General features: G+C 51.1%; 1 protein-coding gene across 3 annotated transcripts in view; it reads right to left on the bottom strand.

Moving 5' to 3' along the window:
• LOC140427132 (F-BAR and double SH3 domains protein 2-like) overlaps positions 1-23881 on the bottom strand; it is a 755925-nt gene that overhangs the window by 104662 nt on the left and 627382 nt on the right. For 2 of the 3 annotated variants that reach the window (XR_011948399.1, XM_072512672.1), the window contains exons 3-4: positions 13921-13966; positions 3302-3375 (exon numbers count right to left, since the gene is read on the bottom strand). Coding sequence is in view for 2 of the 3 variants with exons in the window: in XM_072512672.1 (XP_072368773.1) it covers positions 3302-3375; positions 13921-13966 (120 nt within the window). In the remaining variant the exon portion in view is untranslated. The remainder of the gene's footprint in view (positions 1-3301; positions 3376-13920; positions 13967-23881) is intronic. The other variant, XM_072512673.1, reaches the window with a different exon arrangement.

The following is a 23881-nucleotide window of genomic DNA, read 5'->3' as shown; positions in this document are numbered from 1 at the left end:
CTGCATTGTCAGAGGGTCAGTACTGAGGGAGAGCTGCACTTTCAGAGGGTCAGTACTGAGGGAGAGCTGCAGTGTCAGAGGGTCAGTACTGAGGGAGCGCTGCACTGTCAGAGGGTCAGTACTGAGGGAGAGCTGCACTGTCAGAGGGTCAGTACTGAGGGAGTGCTGCACTGTCAGAGGGTCAGTACTGAGGGAGAGCTGCACTGTCAGCGGGTCAGTACTGAGGGAGAGCCGCACTGTCAGAGGGTCAGTACTGAGGGAGCGCTGCACTGTCAGAGGGTCAGTACCGAGGGAGTGCTGCACTGTCAGAGGGTCAGGACTGATGGAGTGCTGCACTGTCAGAGGGTCAGTACTGAGGGAGTGCTGCACTGTCAGAGGGTCAGTGCTGAGGGAGTGCTGCACTGTCAGAGGGGCAGTACTGAGGGAGTGCTGCACTGTCAGAGGGTCAGTACTGAGGGAGTGCTGCACTGTCAGAGGGTCAGTACTGAGGGAGTGCTGCAGTGCCGCAGTGTTAGTATTGAGGGAGTGCTGCACTGTCAGAGGGTCAGTACTGAGGGAGTGCTGCGCTGTCAGATGGTCAGTGCTGAGGGAGTGCTGCACTGTCTGAAGCTCAGTACTGAGGGAGTGCTGCACTGTCAGAGGGTCAGTACTGAGGGAGGGCTGCAGTGCCGCAGTGTTAGTATTGAGGGAGTGCTGCACTGTCAGAGGGTCAGTACTGAGGGAGTGCCGCACTTCAGAGGGTCAGTACTGAGGGAGTGCCGCACTGTCAGATGGTCAGTACTGAGGGAGTGCTGCACTGTCAGAGGGTCAGTACTGAGGGAGAGCTGCACTGTCAGAGGGTCAGTACTGAGGGTGAGCTGCACTGTCAGAGGGTCAGTACTGAGGGAGAGCTGCACTGTCAGAGGGTCAGTACTGAGGGAGCGCTGCACTGTCAGAGGGTCAGTACTGAGGGAGAGCTGCACTGTCAGGGGGTCAGTACTGAGGGAGTGCTGCACTGTCAGAGGGTCAGTACTGAGGGAGTGCCGCACTTCAGAGGGTCAGTACTGAGGGAGTGCCGCACTTCAGAGGGTCAGTACTGAGGGAGTGCCGCACTTCAGAGGGTCAGTACTGAGGGAGAGCTGCACTGTCAGAGGGTCAGTACTGAGGGAGAGCTGCACTGTCAGAGGGTCAGTACTGAGGGAGTGCTGCACTGTCAGAGGGTCAGTACTGAGGGAGTGCTGCACTGTCAGAGGGTCAGTAGAGGGAGTGCTGCACTGTCAGAGGGTCAGTACTGAGGGAGTGCTGCACTGTCAGAGGGTCAGTGCTGAGGGAGTGCTGCGCTGTCAGAGGGTCAGTACTGCGGGAGTGCTGCACTGTCAGAGGGTCAGTACTGAGGGAGTGCTGCACTGTCAGAGGGTCAGTGCTGAGGGAGTGCTGCGCTGTCAGAGGGTCAGTACTGAGGGAGCGCTGCACTGTCAGAGGGTCAGTACTGAGGGAGAGCTGCACTGTCAGAGGGTCAGTACTGAGGGAGTGCTGCACTGTCAGAGGGTCAGTACTGAGGGAGTGCTGCACTGTCAGAGGAGCAGTACTGAGGGAGTGCTGCACTGTCAGAGGGTCAGTACTGAGGGAGTGCTGCATTGTCAGAGTGTCAGTACTGAGGGAGTGCTGCACTGTCAGAGGGTCAGTACTGAGGGAGTGCTGCACTGTCAGAGGGTCAGTACTGAGGGAGTGCTGCACTGTCAGAGGGTCAGTACTGAGGGAGTGCTGCGCTGTCAGAGGGTCAGTACTGAGGGAGTGCTGCACTGTCAGAGGGTCAGTACTGAGGGAGTGCCGCACTTCAGAGGGTCAGTACTGAGGGAGTGCCGCACTGTCAGAGGGTCAGTACTGAGGGAGGGCTGCAGTGCCGCAGTGTTAGTATTGAGGGAGTGCTGCACTGTCAGAGGGTCAGTACTGAGGGAGTGCTGCGCTGTCAGAGGGTCAGTGCTGAGGGAGTGCTGCACTGTCAGAGTGTCAGTGCTGAGGGAGTGCTGCACTGTCAGAGGGTCAGTACTGAGGGAGTGCTGCACTGTCAGAGGGTCAGTACTGAGGGAATGCCGCACTGTCAGAGGGTCAGTGCTGAGGGAGTGCTGCACTGTCAGAGGGTCAGTACTGAGGGAATGCCGCACTGTCAGAGGGTCAGTGCTGAGGGAGTGCTGCACTGTCAGAGTGTCAGTACTGAGGGAGTGCTGCACTGTCAGAGGGTCAGTACTGAGGGAGTGCTGCGCTGTCAGAGGGTCAGTGCTGAGGGAGTGCTGCACTGTCAGAGTGTCAGTGCTGAGGGAGTGCTGCACTGTCAGAGGGTCAGTACTGAGGGAGTGCTGCACTTTCAGAGGGTCAGTACTGAGGGAGTGCTGCACTGTCAGAGGGGCAATGCTGACGGAGTGCTGCACTGTCAGATGGTCAGTACTGAGGGAGTGCTGCACTGTCAGAGGGGCAGTGCTGAGGGAGTAATGTTCCATTGAAGGGGAAGTGCTGTGCTGATGGAGGGGGCCATCTTTTGGATATGTCATTCTTCCTGGTGCCTTGCGCAAATACTTAGCCCGCGGCTAGAATGACGAAAACAGATAATCTGGTCGTTACATTGTTGCTGTTGGTGGGAGCTTGCTGTGCACATCTTGGTACACTTCAAATGAAGAACTGTGTTGGCTACAAAGTGCTTTGTGACATTCTGGTTCCGGTGCTAAATAAATTCAAAATTCAAGTCTTTCCTGGAAAGTCAGGATGTGGAGATGCCGGCGTTGGACTGGGGTGGGAACAGCAAGGAGTCTTACAACACCAGGTTAAAGTCCACAGGTTTATTTCAAATCACTAGCTTTCAGAGGGCAGCTCCTTTCTCACCTGAGGAAGGAGCAGTGCTCTGAAAGCTAGTGTTTGAAACAAACCTCTTGGACTTTAACCTGGTGTTGGAAGACTTCTTCCTGGAAAGTCAGAGCAGTGTTTCCATTCACTCTGGGATGGTCAGACTGTACGTATTGCTCTGAAGGCTGGCCTTTGTTGGCCATCCGTGTTTGCCTCTAGAGAACTTGGTTTGGGCCACATTCTTCAACCATTGCACTCTCCGTGGTGACAATGCCCTCACTGTGCTGTGAGGGAGTGAGCTGCAGGATTTTGAGTGATGTAAAATGGGCCACTGACTCACTAACCGCCCCCCTCCCCCGCTCTCCCATCCCCCCTTCCCCCCCTCCCCCCCTTCCCCGACTCACGCCAAGGCACAAAGTCTGGAATAGCCAAAGGAATGGGTGGAAGGAGCAGGTTTCTCACAGCTCCTGACTGGGGGAGTTACCTGTTGTCATTTGTATCCGGTTTTCCACGACTCCAGTCCTTCTTCCAGTACTGACCCGCCAACCTCTGCAGTGACTGGAAAGGAAAAGGGCTGGTTAGCAGAGGAGGGTGCACTCGGACTGATCACCGAGCGGGCAGCTCCGCCGCAGCATGCAATCAGACCCCAAGCACAGCTGGAGAACAGTCTAGAAAATCCAGAACTTCGCTCGTTCAGCGCCTGAGAATTTGAGAACAGCCCTAAATCTCAGCGTGACCTGGGCCAGCAGGACAGGCCGTCACCCGAATGTCCAATGGGAACTGGGCCACAATGGCGTGGGGCATTTCCTACCACATCCACCCCAGACTGCACCTCCATTTCACCTCTCAAGGGAACGTTCTCTTAAAAACACAGCACCAACTTCATTTACATCACTCAAAACTCTGGCCCCGCATGCCCGAACTCGCTCCAAGTCCAGTTTACCCCGTCACCCTTCTGTCCTCTAACCTACGCTGGTCTCGGGTCAGGCAACCCTTCTGGTTTTAAAATTTCATCCTCACTTTTCAACTCCTCCGACGCCTCACCCCTCCACGACACTGCAATCTCCTCCAGCCCTACAACCCCCCCCACATTCGAGATCTCTGCACTCTCAGAATAGAATTTACAGTGCAGAAGGAGGCCATTCGGCCCATCGAGTCTGCACCGGCTCTTGAAAAGAGCACCCTACCCAACCGCACACCTCCACCCTATCCCCATAACCCAGTGATCCCACCCAACTAAGGGCAATTTTGGACACCAAGGGCAATTTAGCATAGCCAATCCACCCAACCTGCACATCTTTGGACTGTGGGAGGACACCGGAGCACCCGGAGGAAACCCACGCACACGCAGGGAGAACGAGCAGACTCCACACAGACAGTGATCCAAGCTGGGAATCGAACCTGGGACCCTGGAGCTGTGAAGCAATTGTGCTAACCACTGTGCTACTGTGCTGCCCACTCCTCCAATTCTGGGCTCCCAACTTCAATCGCTCCGCCACTGGTGGCCGTGAATTCAGCTGTCTGGCCCCTAAACCCGGTGATTCCTTCGCTAAAACCTTTCCATCTCCCTCTCGCCTCCTAAAAGGTTCACCTTAAAACCAATTTCTTTTTCCAGAGTTTTGGTCAACGGACCTGATATATCCTTACGGGGCTTGATTGAATTACCTTTTTAATTGATAACGTTCCTGTGAAACATGCTGGGACGTTTTGCTGTGTTATATCAGGCACTACATAAATGCAAGTCGTTGCTATTGGGAGGTATCATTGGCTGCTGAAAGCACAGCCTGCTGACGTGCAGTGTTTCACGGTAGCACAGTGGTTAGCACTGTTGTTTCATAGCGCCAGGGTCCCAGGTTCGATTCCCGGCTTGGGTCACTGTCTGTGCGGATCACGTTCTCCCAGTGTCTGCGTGGGTTTCCTCCGGGTGCTCCGGTTTCCTCCCACAAGTCCCGAAAGACGTGCTGTTAGGTAATTTGGATGTTCTGAATTCTCCCTCTGTGTACCCGAACAGGCGCCGGAATGTGGCGACTAGGGTCTTTTCACAGTAACTCCATTGCAGTGTTAATGTAAGCCGACTTGTGACACTAATAAAGATGATTATTATTATTACAGCCCCCCTCCCGACAGAGCTGAGCTGGGCTGCTGAACACCAAGAGGAATGGATCCTACTGTGTAATTTGACCCCTCTTCTGTGAGTGCTCACTCCCACGTTGCACGGCCTTACTGAATTCAACAACAAACCACCGATGATGTCAGCACGGGTGTTCAAACAACAGCTCAGGCAGCCCTCCCCCTCCCATTCCCTGGAGCTTACTGGGAACCTGCCGGAAGCGGTGTGCCTGGTCACTCAGTAACGGTTAACTGTGATATCGGACTGCCCAGGGGCAGGAGACGGTGTGTGTGTGTGTGTGCATGTGTGTGTGTGTGTGTGTGTGTGTGTGTGTGTGTGTGTGAAAATAAAGGCAAACTGCTGCAGATACTGGAAATCTGCAATAAAACCAGAAGTTGTTGGGAAAGCCGAGCAGATCTGGCAGCACCTGTGGTGAGAGAAACAGAGTTGGGCAGGATTCTCCCCTACCCGCCGGGCAGGTCGTACCAGCGGCGAGGAGTGGTGTGAACCACTCCGGCGTCAGGCCGACCGGTAGGTGAGGAATCCTCCGCAACTTCAGGGGCTAGGCCGGCGCCGGCGGCGTTGGGGGAGCGCCAGCCGGCGCGGAAGGACCTCCGCCAGCCGGTACGAGTTGCCGCATATGTGGGAGCACGCGCAGAGGGGGTCTTCTCCGCGCCGGCCATGGCGGAGGTGGACAGCAGCCGGCGCGGAGGGAAAGAGTGCCCCCACGGCACAGGCCCGCCCACGGATCCGTGGGCCTGGCCACCGTGGGCCCCCCCCCCCTTCCCGGGGCCAGATCCCCCCCCAAGGACCCTGCAGGCCACCGTAGAGCCAGGTCCCGCCGGCACGGACCTGGTTTGAAAACGGGTGGTCACTTGGCCCATCGCGGGCCGGAGAATTGCCGGGGGGGGGGGGGGGGGGGGGGGGGAGGAAGAGGGGGTCCGCTGCTAGCGGCCGCTGACCGGCGTGGCGCGATCCCCGCCCCCCGCCAAAAAACCGGCGCCGGAGAATTCGGAAGCTGGCGTGGCGGAAATGGGGCGGGATTCACACTGACCCCGGCGATTCTCCGACCCGGCGGGGGCGTCGGAGAAAGTTTGTTTCAAATCACTAGCTTTCGGAGCACTGCTCCTTCCTCAGGTGAATCCGAAAGCTAGTGATTTGAAACAAACTTGTTGGACTTTAACCTGGTGTTGTAAGAGTTCTTACTGTGCCCACCCAACAATACTTTGCATTGTACCTCGCTACACATGACAATAAATCTAAATCCTTTGGACATTCTGAATTCTCCCTCAGTGTACCCGAACAGGCGCCGGAGTGTGGCGACTAGGGGATTTTCACAGTAACTTCATTACAGTGTTAATGTAAGCCTACTTGTGGCAATAAAAATTATTTAAAAATTTTAAATCCAAATTCGTTTTGACCCCAGAGGGGAATGAAACCCGACTTGCATTTAAAATTTGATCTACTCCAAAGCCAATAGAATCGCTGGAGATTATGTGGCGCCCTGCATAGGGTAGCCAGCCTTCCGCAACTTCCCTGCTGGAATTAAAGATCAGCCCCCAGGACATTGCTGTGACCCGGGAGAAAGATTGTGGGGACTTTAATAAAGAGTGTTATTTCCATTGATCCATTTAGCGTATTTGTTTTACTCTTCCATGGGAGATGTCGCTGGCTGGGTCGGCATTTGCACCCTATCCCTAATTGAACGGAGTGTCTTGCTCGGCCATTTAAGAGGGGTAGTCAAGAGTCAACCACATTGCTGTGGGTCTGGAGTCACATGTAGGCCAGACTGGGCAAGTGTTATGGGCCAGGGTTTAGAGAACCCCAAAGTGTATCATGGAGTTCACCTGACCCACAACTTTTAATAGATTGTGGTATGGGGAGCACACGGCCCACTCTCCAGGTGTGGTACAGCAGAAATGGAAAAGTATTTTTTTAAGCCAAACAATGTTTATTCTATGAATTCAAGTTAATCTTTATAAAACATACAGTGAACACCTGAGCAACCGTCAATTCAAATACAACCCCCAAAGAATACAACACTAAGTAATCCTTAAGCTGTCCTTTTAACATCCAGAAGACTTTTTTTTTTTTAAAAACACACCTTTAAACAGAAGCACATCAGGTTAAAGTCACTACTGAGAGCAGTTATTAGTTTTAAATCACCAAAGGATTGATTTACATTCTTTAGATTACAGAGGGAGACTCTAATACACCTTCTGGCCGTGACTGCAGCTATCCAGCTCTGAAAACGAAACTAAAACACACCCTGCAGCAAACAGCCTAAAACGAAAGTAAAAAGCTGACAGACAGCCCAGCTCCGCCCACTCTCTGACATCACTACAGTAATACGAGCAGCCAAACATGTCTTAAAGTGACATTCTCATGACGCAAGGACAGCAGATTTCCTTCCCTGAAGGGACTGGAGAACCAGATGGATTTTTACGAGAATCGCTGATAGTTTCATGGTTACCATTTACTGACAGTAGTTTTACATTCCAGATTTATTCATTGAAATTCAATTCCACCAGCTGCCGTGGTGGGATTTGAACCCATGACCCCAGACTATTAGCCTGGGCCTCTGGATTTCCGGTTCAGTGACATTCCCACCACGTCACTGTCTCCTCCAATATTAATTGTAAAAGTTTTGGAAATGAGGTGGTTGGAGGTCACATGATGAGAACTCCAACAATACATCCAATCAGGCTTGGTGACTATGATAACTCACAAGGAAGCTGTCATTAACAAAGATGAATGTATTTACACATTTACAATGACAGGCTTATCACGGCCTCTCACTCCCAGTGCACACCTGGCTGGGAGGGTAGGTCTCACCAGGCCCCAAGTTGGGCCTGCTTTTATCCCCTGCCTAACGAGCCCCAGGTAGTTGATCTCCACCCCCTACCTGGGGGGCTCGTACTCTTTCCCTGTGGTTCTCATGGGATAAATAACAGTGCCCTCTTTCTATGACCTTCTACAGCCTAAGAATATTCGTGATGGTGGGGGGAGTCCAGAACTAGGGGTCATAGTTTGAGAATAAGGGGGAAACCTTTTAGGGACGGAGGGGAGGAGAAATATTTTCACCCAGAGAGAGCGGTGAATCTGTAGAATTCACTACCACAGAAAGTAGTTGAGGCCAAAACGCTGTGTAATTTCAAGAAGGAATTAGATACAGCTCTTGGGGCTAAAGGGATATGGGGGGAAAGTGGGAACAGGGTACTGAACTTGATGATCAGCCATGATCATAATGAGTGGCGTAGCAGACTCCATTGCCAAATAGTCTATTCCTGCTTCTATTTTCTATGTGTTTCCAACCTGTTTAATTAGAGGCACTCAACCCCCTACAAGAAACAACTGGGACCACTGCCAATGTAACCCCATGGCTCCTGGTGGATAGCAAGGCTAGGAGCTGGCAGCTAATCCTCAAGGGTTTGTATCATCACAAGGAGCTTGCACAGGAAGCCAGCACCCACCACCTTCCACCACTGCAGGGCGCTCTGCTTTACAGCTACCCGGGCTAACCACTCTGGACGAGCTCCATCACCCCGCAGACTGCAGTGGTTCAAGAAGGCGCCTCACTACTACCTTCTCAATGGGCAACCAGGAACAATAACAAATACTTTGTGAACACAGATGGTTGAACAGTCCCACCCCAATCAGAGAATAGTTACAGCACAGAAGGCGGTCATTCAGCTCATCCTGACCCTGTTGGCTCCCTGCAGGAGCAACTCAGCTCGCCACACTCCCTTTCATACCAAGTCTTGAAAATGTTCTCTCTTCAAATAACTATCCAATTTCTATTTGAAAGGCACGATTGAATCTGCCCCCACCACACTCTTAAGCAGGATATTCAAACATATCTTTCTCCATCGGGTGTTTACCCAGCTTCCCCTTTGCTAACTGCATCTTTGCTAACTGCCTCCACGCTCCTTGTGGGAGCGAGTTCTACATTCTCGCCCACTCTCCGGGTAACAACGTTACTCCTGTATTCCCAATTGGATTTATTACTGATTGCTTTAAACTGATGCCCCTATAGTTGCGGTCTCTTACACAGATAAGACAGATCTCCTCCTTGTCCAACCCCTCAACCCTTTCATAATTTTAAAGTCTGCTTTTGGTATTATTATTAACCACGGACGTAGGATTTCGAGCGTTGCGGGGTCTGGGGGAGGAGGCGTTGGTGGATTGCTCAGTTTCTGGCTCGTTACCAAGGGACAGTCAATGTCTGATTACTCAACAACTTCCTTAAGACTGGGCAAGTGTGAGTGATCGAAGAGGTTACCTCACCCCTACTCAGTATAAACAAAGCTTGTCGGATTTTACACAATGCTTTATAAAGTGGAGCTCATATGGTGACAGCGGTGAGCGAAGGTTAAAAATACCCCACAGGACATGCAAATATTCCATTGTGGTCACTGGATAATGATCAGGAGCTGACATTTCCCCTTCTCACCGTCAGAAACTGCCATTTAGATTCCATATATCTCGGAACACACCCATAATTTAACTGGAGATTGTGGCAGAGCTCCAAGTCTACATCGGCGTGCCATTATTGCAAATAGAGGACATACAGAGGGTCAAATGAACCAACCTCACACTGAGTGAAGTCAATTTCCTTCTGCAGATCTCTCAAGACATGAATTCTGAGGATGAAACTCCTTCTTCCCAATTCAGGGCAAAATAAACAAATGGAGTAGGGATCACAAGGGGGAAACAGGCCCCCCAGCATCTTAAACATGCTTCCCGTCCCCCTCCTCCATTCCAAACCCCTCTCACTACCTCCTCCCTCACTCCAAGCCCAGTTTCCATCCTTCTCCCATTCCAAACCACCTTCCAATCTTTCCCCCAATCTGAACCCTGCTCCCATCTCTTACCCCTCCCCGAAACCTATCCCAGTCTGTGTGTCTAATGGCCTACTCCTGTTCTTGAGTCCCGAGCCATATTATCGACCATCCAAGAACAAAAGGACAAAACAGCACATGAACAGGCCCTTCGGCCCTCCAAGCCTGTATCGGTCATGATACCACCCTTGGCCAAAACCCTCAGCACTTCCTAGTGCCGTATCCCTCTAGACCCATCCTGTCCATGTATTTGTCGAGATGTCTTTTGAAGGGCAGCACGGTAGCATTGTGGATAGCACAATTGCTTCACAGCTCCAGGGTCCCAGGTTCGATTCCGGCTTGGGTCACTGTCTGTGCGGAGTCTGCACATCCTCTCAGTGTCTGCGTGGGTTTCCTCCGGGTGCTCCGGTTTCCTCCCACAGTCCAAAGATGTGCAGGTTAGGTGGATTGGCCATGATAAATTGCCCTTAGTGTCCAAAATTGCCCTTAGTGTTGGGTGGGGTTACTGGGTTATGGGGATAGGGTGGAGGTGGGGACCTTGGGTAGGGTGCTCTTTCCAAGAGCTGGTGCAGACTCGATGGGCCGAATGGCCTCCTTCGGCACTGTAAATTCTATGATATGAAACACCGTTAATGTATCTGCTTCCACGCCCTCTCCTGGCAAAGCGTTCCAGGCACTCACCACCCTCGGTGTAAAAAAACCTACCTCGCACATCTCCTCTAAACTTTGCCCCACCTACCTTAAACTTATGCCCCCTAGTGACTGACCCCTCCACCCTGGGAAAGAGTGCCTGCCCAGCCACTCTATCCATGCCCCTCATAATCTTGTAGACCTCTTCTTATCAGGTCACCCCTCGACCTCGGTTGTTCTAATCAAAACAGTCCGAGTCTATTCAGTCTCTCCGCATAGCTAACACCCTCCAGACCAGGAAACATCCTGGTAAACATCCTCTGCATCAAGTCAAACAGTATCAGACCGGAGGGGACTTCAGTTATGCAAAAAGACTGGAGTTACGTTCCTCACAGCAGAAAAAGGTAAAGGGAAGATTTAAGACAGGTATTCAAAATCATGAAGAACATTGATGGCATAAATAAGGAATATCCTGCATTTGCTCTCAGGAAGGCTGGGAACCAGAGGAAACAATTGGTAATGAAAACCAGAGTGAAACCATATGGAATGAGTTCGGATGATCTGGAATGTTGTTGTGTGTGAAAGGGCATTGGAAGCAGAGTTAACAATAACGTTCAAAGGCGAATTGGATGAATATTTGTAAAAGCAAAGTAGGCAAGGCTGTGGGGAAAGAGAAGCGGGGTTGGGACTAATTGGATGGTTCTTCAAAGAGATGACATGTACACGATGGGCCGAAGGGTCCCCCCCCTGTGCTGGAATATTCTGCAATCCAAAATGTGGAGCTGCAGGATCCAGCTCAGCCTGATCCGACAAACCCTTACACCGAGGGTTTTGAAACCTCATTCAAACCAAGTTGGCAAACGAAAGGACCGAGCGAGAAATGGAGAGTGAACGAGGGAGCAAGCACAAGTGGCTGAGGGTGGACGGACGATTAGACAGCATGAAGAGAGCATTATGTGGAGCAGACTGTGAAGTTTTAGTCACTCTCCATTTTCCCCAAGGGGGGACTGAACCACATGCAGAATAGAATTTCATAGAATTTACAGTGCAGAAGGAGGCCATTTTGCCCATCGAGTCTGCACCGGCTCTTGGAAAGAGCACCCTACCCAACCGCACACCTCCACACTATCCCCATAACCCAGTAACCCCACCCAACTAAGGGCAATTTTGGACACTAAGGGCAATTTATCATGGCCAATCCACCTAACCCACACATCTTTGGACTGTGGGAGGAAACCGGAGCACCCGGAGGAAACCCACGCAGACACGGGGAGGATGTGCAGACTCCGCACAGACAGTGACCCAAGCCGGGAATCGAACCTGGCACCCTGGAGCTGTGAAGCAATTGTGCTATCCACAATGCTACCGTGCTGCCCACTCCTCCAATTCTGGGCTCCCGACTTCAATCGCTTGATCCGACCATCAATTCACTCGAAGACACGTGGAGAAGTAAACCGTGGTTTTAATCAACTTAGAACTGAGCCTGCCTGTGACCGGTACAACACTGAAGGTGGCCCCGCAGGTCAGCAGCTCTTATACTTCCTGTAAAGGGGTGGAGCCCATACATGCCCCAACATATCCCTGACAATCCCCAAGTAGAGCCTGCGATAGTGGGGCAGCAGGGAGGCTGCCCGGCACATCAGGGAGCACATGATCAGTCAGAAATTCTGTCCGGAACATTCTGCTGGAGACAGCTAGCCATGAGAGCATGGAAATGGGCTAGGCCGACATCCCAAACCGTGTGAAAACTCCCGCAAATGGCCTAAGAACGACCAGAAGGGATACGTACTGATGTCCGAGCATGGTGTGAATAGTCACCTTGAGGAAAAGGAATAGGGGGTGATGTGTTGGGTGTTCTGGATCACAAACAGGTCACCAACACTGGAAGTGGTGCAACTCTATTTTATTATAAGGTTAACTATATTAACATACTTGAACTGTGGGTAAATGCAATACCAGCTTAACTGTTGACCCTTGCCTAGTCCTAACCAGGTGATGCACTCAGCACATGGTGAATGTCTGTGTTGCAGGCTGTGAGCTCTGTGCTCCGAGCTGGCTGCTACTAGAATGAGCGGGAACTCTCCTGTCACCTGTCTTTATAGTGCGTGTGCTCTCACTGGTGATTGGCTGCGGTGTTGTGTATGCTGATTGGTCCCACTGCATGTCCATCAGTGTGTGTCTGCACCATGATACACTGGTGTATATTATGACAGGGGGAAGTCACAATATCCCGGTTAATGTTCCACCACACAATGAGATCAAAGATGACGTCTGTTCTAACTCCATCTGTATACTCTGGCTCCGTATTCCTGAATAACCTTGGTTAGCAAAAATCCATTGATTTTAGATTCAAATGTATTACTTGAGCAAGAATCTACAGTGGAAGGCAATCACAAACTGCCACTGAGAGATACCGTCAAGGAAATAGCTCTGGTTGAAGAGTGCTGAGGCAGGTTACACCTACCATACTAACACCGAGAGCTTCAGTGTGAAAGAGTGTTCCATCATGTGAAGAAGTGTTTTCAAAACTCACTTGAGATATCAATCAACATTGAGAGGGTTACAATGAACAACAGAACAATCATACGTAGGAGGGCCATACTTTTTTTTTTTTAAATTTAGCATACCCAATTATTTTTTTTCCAATTAAGGGGCAATTTAGAGTGGCCAATCCACCTAACCTGCGCATCTTTGGGTTGTGGGGTGAAACCCACACAGACATGGGGAGAATGTGCAAACTCCCCACGGACAGTGACCCGGGGCTGGGATTCAAACCCGGGTCCTCAGCGCCACAGTCCCAGTGCTAACCTCTGTGCCATGTGCCGCCCTAAGTGGGGCCATTCTGCCCCTCGAGCCTGCTCCATTGTGGCACATTTTGCCTACTCCCGATAACCTTTGACTCTCTTGTTAGTCAAGAATCTATATACCTCTGCCATATACATATTTATTGACCCTGCCTCCACTGCTCTCTGGAGAACAGGGTTCAAAATGATTCACAACCCTGGGAGAGAATCATAGAATCCCGACAGTGCACAAGGAGGCCATTCGGTCCATCAACTGTAGCAAAACGCTCCTGCTATCATATTCCATTCTGCTACGCGAGAAGCACATTGAAGTAGACAGCGCAAATGGGGTAGTGGGGTAATTGCAAAGACATTTAGTTGCAGTGATTGCGCAGAACTTGAATCTTGCCGATTGGAGAGGCATGTTGCTGAGGCAACGACTTGTCAAACGCTTTCTCCTGCTGCCGTGGTTTGAAATTTGATACTCTTGGGTTTGTCCTGGTGTGGGTAAGGGAAAAGGTCTGACAGCAAAGACAAGAGAGGCTTCCTGAAGAGTGTGGATTGGGCGATATGGGGAGAAGGTGGGCAGGTTGAGGGTGGGGTGGGGGGTGCAGAGTGGGGGTATCGACTGATAGAAAAGGCACAGGCTTTCCTCTGCTCCTAAAATGCATTTTTTTTTCTTCCCCAAAGACTCTTCCGAAGGAGCACTGTTGCTTCAGTCCAGTGACATGTCGCTTACCTGACCATATTCCTTCTCAATTGCAGCTCTCTGTTTACTAAACGACCTGAAACAAAATAGAAAAACAATGATGTCAGAGAGATGAAGATTAATCGCTGGATATTCACAGCCCGATTACAATTCAGACAAGAGCAACCATCCATTCAATTCCAGCAGTTATTAACCAGAATAAAAGCTAAAGCTGGCCGGAGGGACAGGACTGAGGGAGTGCTGCACTGTCAGAGGGTCAGTACTGAGGGAGTGCTGCACTGTCAGAGGGTCAGTACTGAGGGAGTGCTGCACTGTCAGAGGGTCAGTACTGAGGGAGTGCTGCACTGTCAGAGGGTCAGTACTGAGGGAGTGCTGCACTGTCAGAGGGTCAGTACTGAGGGAGTGCTGCACTGTCAGAGGGTCAGTACTGAGGGAGTGCTGCACTGTCAGAGGGTCAGTACTGAGGGAGTGCAGCACTGACAGAGGGGCAGTACGGAGGGAGTGCTGCAATGTCAGAGGGTCAGTACGGAGGGAGTGCTGCACTGTCAGAGGGTCAGTACTGAGGGAGTGCTGCAGTGTCAGAGGGTCAGTACTGAGGGAGTGCTGCACTGTCAGAGGGTCAGTACTGAGGGAGTGCTGCACTGTCAGAGGGTCAGTACTGAGGGAGTGCAGCACTGTCAGAGGGTCAGTACGGAGGGAGTGCTGCAATGTCAGAGGGTCAGTACGGTGGGAGTGCTGCACTGTCAGAGGGTCAGTACTAAGGGAGTGCTGCACTGTCAGAGGGTCAATACTGAGGGAGTGCTGCACTGTCAGAGGGTCAATACTGAGGGAGTGTTGCACTGTCAGAGGGTCAGTACTGAGGGAGTGCTGCACTGTCAGAGGGTCAATACTGAGGGAGTGCTGCACTGTCAGAGGGTCAATACTGAGGGAGTGTTGCACTGTCAGAGGGTCAGTACTGAGGGAGTGCTGCACTGTCAGAGGGTCAGTACTGAGGGAGTGTTGCACTGTCAGAGGGTCAGTACTGAGGGAGTGCTGCACAGTCAGAGGGTCAGTACTGAGGGAGTGCTGCACTGTCAGAGGGTCAGTACGGAGGGAGTGCTGCACTGTCAGAGGGTCAGTACTGAGGGAGTGCTGCACAGTCAGAGGGTCAGTACTGAGGGAGTGCTGCACTGTCAGAAGGTCAGTACTGAGGGAGTGCTACACTGTCGGAGGGTCAGTATTGAAGGTGTGCTGCAATGGCAGAGGGTCAGTACTGAGGGAGTGCCGCACTGTCAGAGGGTCAGTACTGAGGGAGTGCTGCACTGTCAGAGGGTCAGTACTGAGGGAGTGCTGCAGTGTCAGAGGGTCAGTACTGAGGGAGTGCTGCACTGTCAGAGGGTCAGTACTGAGGGAGTGCTGCACTGTCAGAGGGTCAGTACTGAGGGAGTGCAGCACTGACAGAGGGGCAGTACGGAGGGAGTGCTGCAATGTCAGAGGGTCAGTACGGAGGGAGTGCTGCACTGTCAGAGGGTCAGTACTGAGGGAGTGCTGCACTGTCAGAGGGTCAGTACTGAGGGAGTGCAGCACTGACAGAGGGGCAGTACGGAGGGAGTGCTGCAATGTCAGAGGGTCAGTACTAAGGGAGTGCTGCACTGTCAGATGGTCAATACTGAGGGAGTGTTGCACTGTCAGAGGGTCAATACTGAGGGAGTGCTGCACTGTCAGAGGGTCAATACTGAGGGAGTGCTGCACTGTCAGAGGGTCAGTACTGAGGGAGCGCTGCACTGTCAGAGGGTCAATACTGAGGGAGTGTTGCACTGTCAGAGGGTCAGTACTGAGGGAGTGCTGCACTGTCAGAGGGTCAGTACTGAGGGAGTGCTGCACTGTCAGAGGGTCAGTACTGAGGGAGTGCTGCACTGTCAGAGGGTCAGTACTGAGGGAGTGCTGCACTGTCAGAGGGGCAGTACGGAGGGAGTGCTGCACTGTCAGAGGGTCAGTACTGAGGGAGCGCTGCACTGTCAGAGGGTCAGTACTGAGGGAGTGCTGCACTGTCAGAAGGTCAGTACTGAGGGAGTGCTACACTGTCGGAGGGTCAGTATTGAAGGTGTGCTGCAATGGCAGAGGGTCAGTACTGAGGGAGTGCTGCACTGTCAGAGGGTCAGTACTGAGGGAGTGCTGCACTGTCAGAGGGTCAGTACTGAGGGAGTGCTGCACTGTCAGAGGGTCAGTACTGAGGGAGTGCTGCACTGTCAGAGGGTCAGTACTGAGGGAGTGCTGCACTGTCAGAGGGTCAGTACTGAGGGAGTGCTGCACTGTCAGAGGGGCAGTACGGAGGGAGTGCTGCACTGTCAGAGGGTCAGTACTGAGGGAGTGCTGCACAGTCAGGGGGTCAGTACTGAGGGAGTGCTGCACTGTCAGAAGGTCAGTACTGAGGGAGTGCTACACTGTCGGAGGGTCAGTATTGAAGGTGTGCTGCAATGGCAGAGGGTCAGTACGGAGGGAGTGCTGCACTGTCACAGGGTCAGTACGGAGGGAGTGCTGCACAGTCAGAGGGTCAGTACTGAGGGAGTGCTGCACAGTCAGATGGTCAGTACTGAGGGAGTGCTGCGCTGTCAGAGGGTCAGTATTGAAGGTGTGCTGCACTGTCAGAGGGTCAGTACTGAGGGAGTGCTGCACAGTCAGAGGGTCAGTACTGAGGGAGTGCTGCACAGTCAGAGGGTCAGTACTGAGGGAGTGCTGCAATGTCAGAGGGTCAGTATTGAGGGAGTGCTGCACTGTCCAAGGGCAGTACTGAGGGAGTATTGCACTCTCCAAGGTGCAGAATTGAGCGAGTATTGCACTCTCCGAGGGGCAGTACTGAGGGAGTATTGCACTCTCCAAGGGGCTGTACTGAGGGAGTATTGCACTCTCCGAGGGGCAATACTGAGGGAGTATTGCACTCTCCGAGGGGCAGTACTGAGGGAGTGCTGCGCTGAGGAAATGGTGCATTATCAGAGAGGCAGTACTGAGAGAGCATTGCACTGTCCAAGGGACTACCATTCAGATGAAACATTGATCCAAGGCCCCATCTGTTCTCTCATTTGGATGAAACACATCCCAGGTCACTATTCAAAGAAGAGGAGGTGAGTTCTCCCCTGTGTCCTGGCCCCAGAATTTACACTTGAACCTCTATGACAAGAAGAGATTTCCTGGCGATTTATCACAGTGCTGTATATGGGAGCTTGCTGTGCACAAATTGGCTGCCAGGTTTCTTACATTAGTGACAACACGTCATTGGTTCCAATGTGCTTTTGGACATCCAGGTTGCCAAGGGCACTATAGAAATGTAAGTTTGTTTTACTCAAGGGTGGCATGGTGGTACAGTGGTTAGCACTGTGGCCTCGCAGCGCTGAGGACCAGAGTTCGATCCTGGCCCCGGGTCACTGTCCGTGTGGAGTTTGCACATTCTCCCCATGTCTGCGTGGGTCTCACCCCCACAACCCAAAGATGGGCAGGTTAGGGGGATTGGCCACGCTAAATTGGCCGGTAATTGAGAAAAAAGAATTGGGAACTCTAAATGTAAGTTTTTTTTTCTCTGATATTGAACAGCTAGAATTTTTTTTAATTCCAAAAAGATGCTGAGCTGTCGTGGTCACAGAACGGATGTAAGGCAGAGAGATACCGAGACAGCACTGCATTCTGCCCATTATTTTACCAACTAGTCTGATTTTTCACCAATTCTCCAATCTTTAGATTCGTGAACGCAAGTCAGCAAACATTGGTCAGCGAAAAAAAACTGAGGTTTTATTCAACTGCAGTGAGAAATAACAGTGACTGCACATCCTTACACACCACAACCTCGTATTGGCAGAGTTACTGCACGGTACAATCTTCAACAAGACAGGAACAAATAACTCACATGGGATTCAGGGCTGGTCCCTCACTCACTGAGCTGGGATTGAGGGCTGGTCACTCACTGAGCTGGGATTCAGTGCTGGTCACTCACTCAGCTGGGATTCAGGGCTGGTCCCTCACTCCCTGAGCTGGGATTCAGGGCTGGTCCCTCACTCACTGAGCTGGGATTCAGGGCTGGTCCCTCACTCACTGAGCTGGGATTCAGGGCTGGTCACTCACTGAGCTGGGATTCAGGGCTGGTCACTCACTGAGCTGGGATTCAGGGCTGGTCACTCACTCACTGAGCTGGGATTCAGGGCTGGTCACTCACTCACTGAGCTGGGATTCAGGGCTGGTCACTCACTCACTGAGCTGGGATTCAGGGCTGGTCACACACTCACTGAGCTGAGATTCAGGGCTGGTCACTCACTGAGCTGGGATTCAGGATTGGTCACTCACTCACTGAGCTGGGATTCAGGGCTGGTCACTCACTCACTGAGCTGGGATTCAGGGCTGGTCACTCACTGAGCTGGGATTCAGGGCTGGTCACTCACTGAGCTGGGATTCAGGGCTGGTCACTCACTCACTGAGCTGGGATTCAGGGCTGGTCATTCACTGAGCTGGGATTCAGGGCTGATCACTCACTGAGCTGGGATTCATGGCTGGTCACTCACTCACTGAGCTGGGATTCAGGGCTGGTCACTCACTCACTGAGCTGGGATTCAGGGCTGGTCACTCACTGAGCTGGGATTCAGGGCTGGTCACTCACTGAGCTGGGATTCAGGGCTGGTCACTCACTGAGCTGGGATTCAGGGCTGGTCACTCACTGAGCTGGGATTCAGGGCTGGTCACTCACTGAGCTGGGATTCAGGGCTGGTCACTCACTCACTGAGCTGGGATTCAGGGCTGATCATTCACTGAGCTGGGATTCAGGGCTGGTCCCTCACTCACTGAGCTGGGATTCAGAGCTGGTCTCATTCAATGAGCTGGGATTCAGGGCTGGTCACTCACGGAGTTGGGATTCAGGGCTGGTCACTCACGGAGTTGGGATTCAGGGCTGGTCACTCACTTACTGAGCTGGGATTCAGTGCTGGTCGCACTGAACTGGGATTCAGGGCTGGTCCAGGTGGCACTGCCAGGGTGCCAGGCTGGCAGTGCAAAGGTCGCATCATGCCCATTTCAGGGACTGGGCCTGAGGGTGCCCTGTCAATATGAGGTGGGGTGTGGGGGTGGGCCCGATGACCCCTTATTGATGAGTTGGGAAGGAGGGGGTCCAGAGGCTAAGGTGGGGGGGGGTCAGAGATCGGGGGCCATTTTTAAAAACCTCTTCCTGCATTGGTGAGCAGAGCTCTTTAGTGCAGGAAATGGGAATGTGCGTCTCCACTTGCCTGGAGGAGTGCAGCTCCAACAACTCAAGAAGCTCAACACCATCCAGCACAAAGTGGCCCTTTGATTGGCAGCCCATCCACCACCTTCAATATCCACTCCATTGACTACCCATCGACACACAGTGGCAGCACGGTGTACCACCTACAAGATGCACTGCACCAAGGCTCCAGACCTGCAAACTCCACCACCTAGAAGGTCAAGGACAGCAGGGAGAATACCACCACCTGCAGGCTCCCCTCCAAGCCCCACACCAGCCTGAGTTGAAAATATATTGGCCGTTCCTTCACTGTCACAGGAACATCCTTCCTTGCAGCACAGTGGGTGTACCTACACCACATGGACAGCAGTAGTTCTGGAAGGGGGCTCACCACCACCTTCTGAAGGGCAATTAGGGATGGGCAATAAATGCTAGCCCAGCCAGTGAACAAATAAACATTCCTCTTTAAATGCATCGGAATATTTCACAAAGTATTTGTACACTATAAGAATGAACAACAACACCTCCTCCACAATAGTCCTCAATACCGGGCCCCGCAAGACCACGTACTTAGCCCCCTACTATACTCCCTGTACACACACGACTGCGTGGCAAAATTTGGTTCCAACTCCATCTACAAGTTTGCTGACGATATAACCATAGTGGGCCGGATCTTGAATAACGACGAGTCAGAATACAGGCGGGAGATAGAGAACCTAGTGGAGTGGTGCAGCGACAACAATCTCTCCCTCAATGCCAGCAAAACTAAAGAGCTGGTCATTGACTTCAGGAAGCAAAGTACTGTACACACCCCTGTCAGCATCAACGGGGCCGAAGTGGAGATGGTTAGCAGTTTCAAATTCCTAGGGGTATACATTTCCAAAAATTTGTCCTGGTCCACCCACGTCGACACTACCACCAAGAAAGCACAACAGCGCCTATACTTCCTCAAAGGAACTCTAACTAAGGAAATTCGGCATGTCCAAATTAACTCTTACCAACTTTTACAGATGTACCATAGAAAACATCCTATCTGGCTGCATTGTAGCCTGGTATGGCAACTGCTCGGCCCAAGACCGCAAGAAACTTCAGAGAATTGTGAACAGCGCCCAGTCCATCACACGAACCTGCCTCCCATCCATTGACTCCATCTACACCTCCCGCTGCCTGGGGAAAGCGGGCAGCATAATCAAAGATCCCTCCCACCCAGCTTACTCATTCTTCCACATCGGGCAGGAGATACAAAAGTCTGTGAACTCGCATGAAAAGACCCAAAAACAGCTTCTTCCCCAGTGTTACCAGACTCCTAAACGACCCTCTTATGGACTGACCTGATTAACACTACACCCCTGTATGCTTCACCCAATGCCGGTGTTTATGCAGTTACATTGTGTATTTGTGTTGCCCTATTATGTATTTTCTTTTCTTTTCATGTGCTTAATGATCTGTTCGCAGAAAAATACTTTTCACTGTATCTCGGTACACGTTACAATAAACAAAATCCAAATGCAATGGTAATCATCTGATTTAATTGCATGAACACAGTTCCAGGGATCTCTCCCTTCACTGAAGTGTGCTTACATCTAAAGTGAAGATTTGTATTGATGAACACAACGCAGGGAGGAAGTGGTCGAGCAACGGAACCATGGTTTACTAAAGCAGTCGAAACACTTGTCAAGAGGAAGAAGGAGGCTTATGTAAAGATGAGACATGAAGGTTCAGTAAGGGCGCTCGAGAGTTACAAGTTAGCTAGGAAGGACCTAAAGAGAGAGCTAAGAAGAGCCAGAAGGGGACATGAGAAGTCTTTGGCAGGTAGAATCAAGGATAACCCTAAAGCTTTCTATAGATATGTCAGGAATAAAAGAATGACTCGGGTAAGTGTAGGGCCAGTCAAGGACAGTAGTGGGAAGTTGTGCTTGGAGTCCGAGGAGATAGGAGAGGTGCTAAATGAATATTTTTCGTCAGTATTCCCACAGGAAAAAGACAATGTTGTCGAGGAGAATACTGAGATTCAGGCTACTAGACTAGAAGGGCTTGAGGTTCATAAGGAGGAGCTGTTAACAATTCTGGAAAGGGTGAAAATAGATAAGTCCCCTGGGCCGGATGGGATTTATCCTAGGATTCTCTGGGAAGCTAGGGAGGAGATTGCTGAGCCTTTGGCTTTGATCTTTAAGTCATCTTTGTCAACAGGAATAGTGCCAGAAGACTGGAGAATAGCAAATGTTGTCCCCTTGTTCAAGAAGGGGAGTAGAGACAACCCCGGTAACTATAGACCAGTGAGCCTTACTTCTGTTGTGGGCAAAATCTTGGAAAGGTTTATAAGAGATAGGGCGTATAATCATCTGGAAAGGAATAATTTGATCAGACATAGTCAACACGGTTTCGTGAGGGGTAGGTCTTGCCTCACAAACCTTATTGAGTTCTTTGAGAAGGTGACCAAACAGGTGGATGAGGGTAAAGCAGTTGATGTGGTGTATATGGATTTCAGTAAAGCGTTTGATAAGGTTCCCCATGGTAGGCTACTGCAGAAAATACGGAGGCATGGGATTCAGGGAGATTTAGCAGTTTGGATCAGAAATTGATTAGCTGGAGGAAGACAAAGGGTGGTGGTTGATGGGAAATGTTCAGACTGGAGTCCAGTTACTAGTGGTGTACCACAAGGATCTGTTTTGGGGCTACTGCTGTTTGTCATTTTTATAAATGACCTGGAGGAAGGCATAGAAGGATGGGTGAGTAAATTTGCAGATGACACTAAAGTTGGTGGAGTTGTGGACAGTGCAGAAGGATGTTACCAGTTACAGAGGGACATAGATAAGCTGCAGCGCTGGGCTGAGGTGTGGCAAATGGAGTTTAATGCAGAAAAGTGTGAGGTGATTCATTTTGGAAGGAATAACAGGAAGGCAGAGTACTGGGCTAATGGTAAGATTCTTGGCAGTGTGGTGCGCAGAGAGATCTCGGTGTCCATGTACATAGATCCCTGAAAGTTGCCACTCAGGTTGAGAGGGTTGTTAAGAAGGCATACGGTGTGTTAGCTTTTATTGGTAGAGGGATTGAGTTTCGGAGCCATGAGGTCATGTTGCAGCTGTACAAAACTCTGGTGCGGCCGCATTTGGAGTATTGCGTGCAATTCTGGTCACCGCATTGTAGGAAGGATGTGGAAGCATTGGAAAGGGTGCAGAGGAGATTTACCAGAATGTTGCCTGGTATGGAGGGAAGATCTTATGAGGAAAGGCTGAGGGACTTGAGGCTGTTTTCGTTAGAGAGAAGAAGGTTAAGAGGTGACTTAATTGAGGCATACAAGATGATCAGAGGATTGGATAGGGTGGACAGTGAGAGCCTTTTTCCTCGGATGGTGATGTCTAGCACGAGGGGACATAGCTTTAAATTGACGGGAGATAGATATAAGATAGATGTCAGAGGTTCTTTACTCAGAGAGTAGTAAGGGTGTGGAATGCTCTGCCTGCAACAGCAGTGGACTCGCCAACACTAAGGGTATTCAAATGGTCATTGGATAGACATACGGACGATAAGGGAATAGTGTAGATGGGCTTGAGAGTGGTTTCACAGGTCGGCGCAACATCGAGGGTCGAAGGGCCTGTACTGCGCTGTAATGTTCTATGTTCTATGAAGGAATCAAAGTGTTTAATTTCATAATCTTTATTGTCACAAGTTGGTTTACATTAACACTGCAATGAAGTTACTGTGAAAATCCGCCTGTTCAGGTACACGGAGGGAGAATTCAGAATGTCCAATTCACCTAACAGCACGTCCTTCGGGACTTATGGGAGGAAACCGGAGCACCCGGGGGAAACCCACGCAGACACGGGGAGAATGTGCAGATTTCGCACAGACAGTGACCCAGCGGGGGAATCGAACCTGGGGCCCTAGCGCTGTGAAGCAACAGTGCTAACCACTGTGCTGCCGTGCTGCCCATAACACCCAGCAGTAGCAGCAGAGAGAGGGAGAGCAACTTCAAAGATTGAACTTGAGACCCTCGGCGGTGGCTACGGGTTCCAATAGACGCATATTCCAAAGACACAGAGGAAACCTTGACTGTTCTTTGAGAATGAAATCCAGAGCTCAAAATATGGGATAACTTATTTTTCATTCATTGATGGGGAAACGGCAATGTCAGAATTTGTTGCGCATCACTAGCTTGCCTCAAGGGTAATTACAAGTCAACTACAGGTCTGGAGTCATATGTAGGCCAGGCCAGGTAAAGAGCATAGAACATTACAGCGCAGTACAGGCCCTTCGGCCTTCGATGTTGCGCCCACCTGTGAAACCACTCTCAAGCCCATCTACACTATTCCCTTATCGTCCGTATGTCTATCCAATGACCATTTGAATGCCCTTAGTGTTGGCGAGTCCACTACTGTTGCAGACAGGGCATTCCACGCCCTGGCTACTCTCTGAGTAAAGAACCTACCTCTGACATCTGTCCTATATCTATCTCCCCTCAATTTAAAGCTATGTCCCCTCGTGCTAGACATCACCATCCGAGGAAAAAGGCTCTCACTGTTCACCCTTTCCAATCCTCTGATCATCTTGTATGCCTCAATTAAGTCACCTCTTAACCTTCTTCTCTCTAACGAAAACAGCCTCAAGTCCCTCAGCCTTTCCTCATAAGATATTCCCTCCATACCAGGCAACATTCTGGTGAATCTCCTCTGCATCCTTTCCAATGCTTCCACATCCTTCCTATAATGCGGTGACCAGAATTGCACGCAATACTCCAAATGCGGCCGCACCAGAGTTTTGTCCAGCTGCAAC

This window comes from Scyliorhinus torazame, chromosome 7 (genome assembly GCF_047496885.1).
Source record: "Scyliorhinus torazame isolate Kashiwa2021f chromosome 7, sScyTor2.1, whole genome shotgun sequence".
Classification (NCBI taxonomy): domain Eukaryota; kingdom Metazoa; phylum Chordata; class Chondrichthyes; order Carcharhiniformes; family Scyliorhinidae; genus Scyliorhinus; species Scyliorhinus torazame.
Note: the sequence above shows the minus strand (reverse complement) of the source record. Positions and strands in the feature narration are given on the sequence as shown.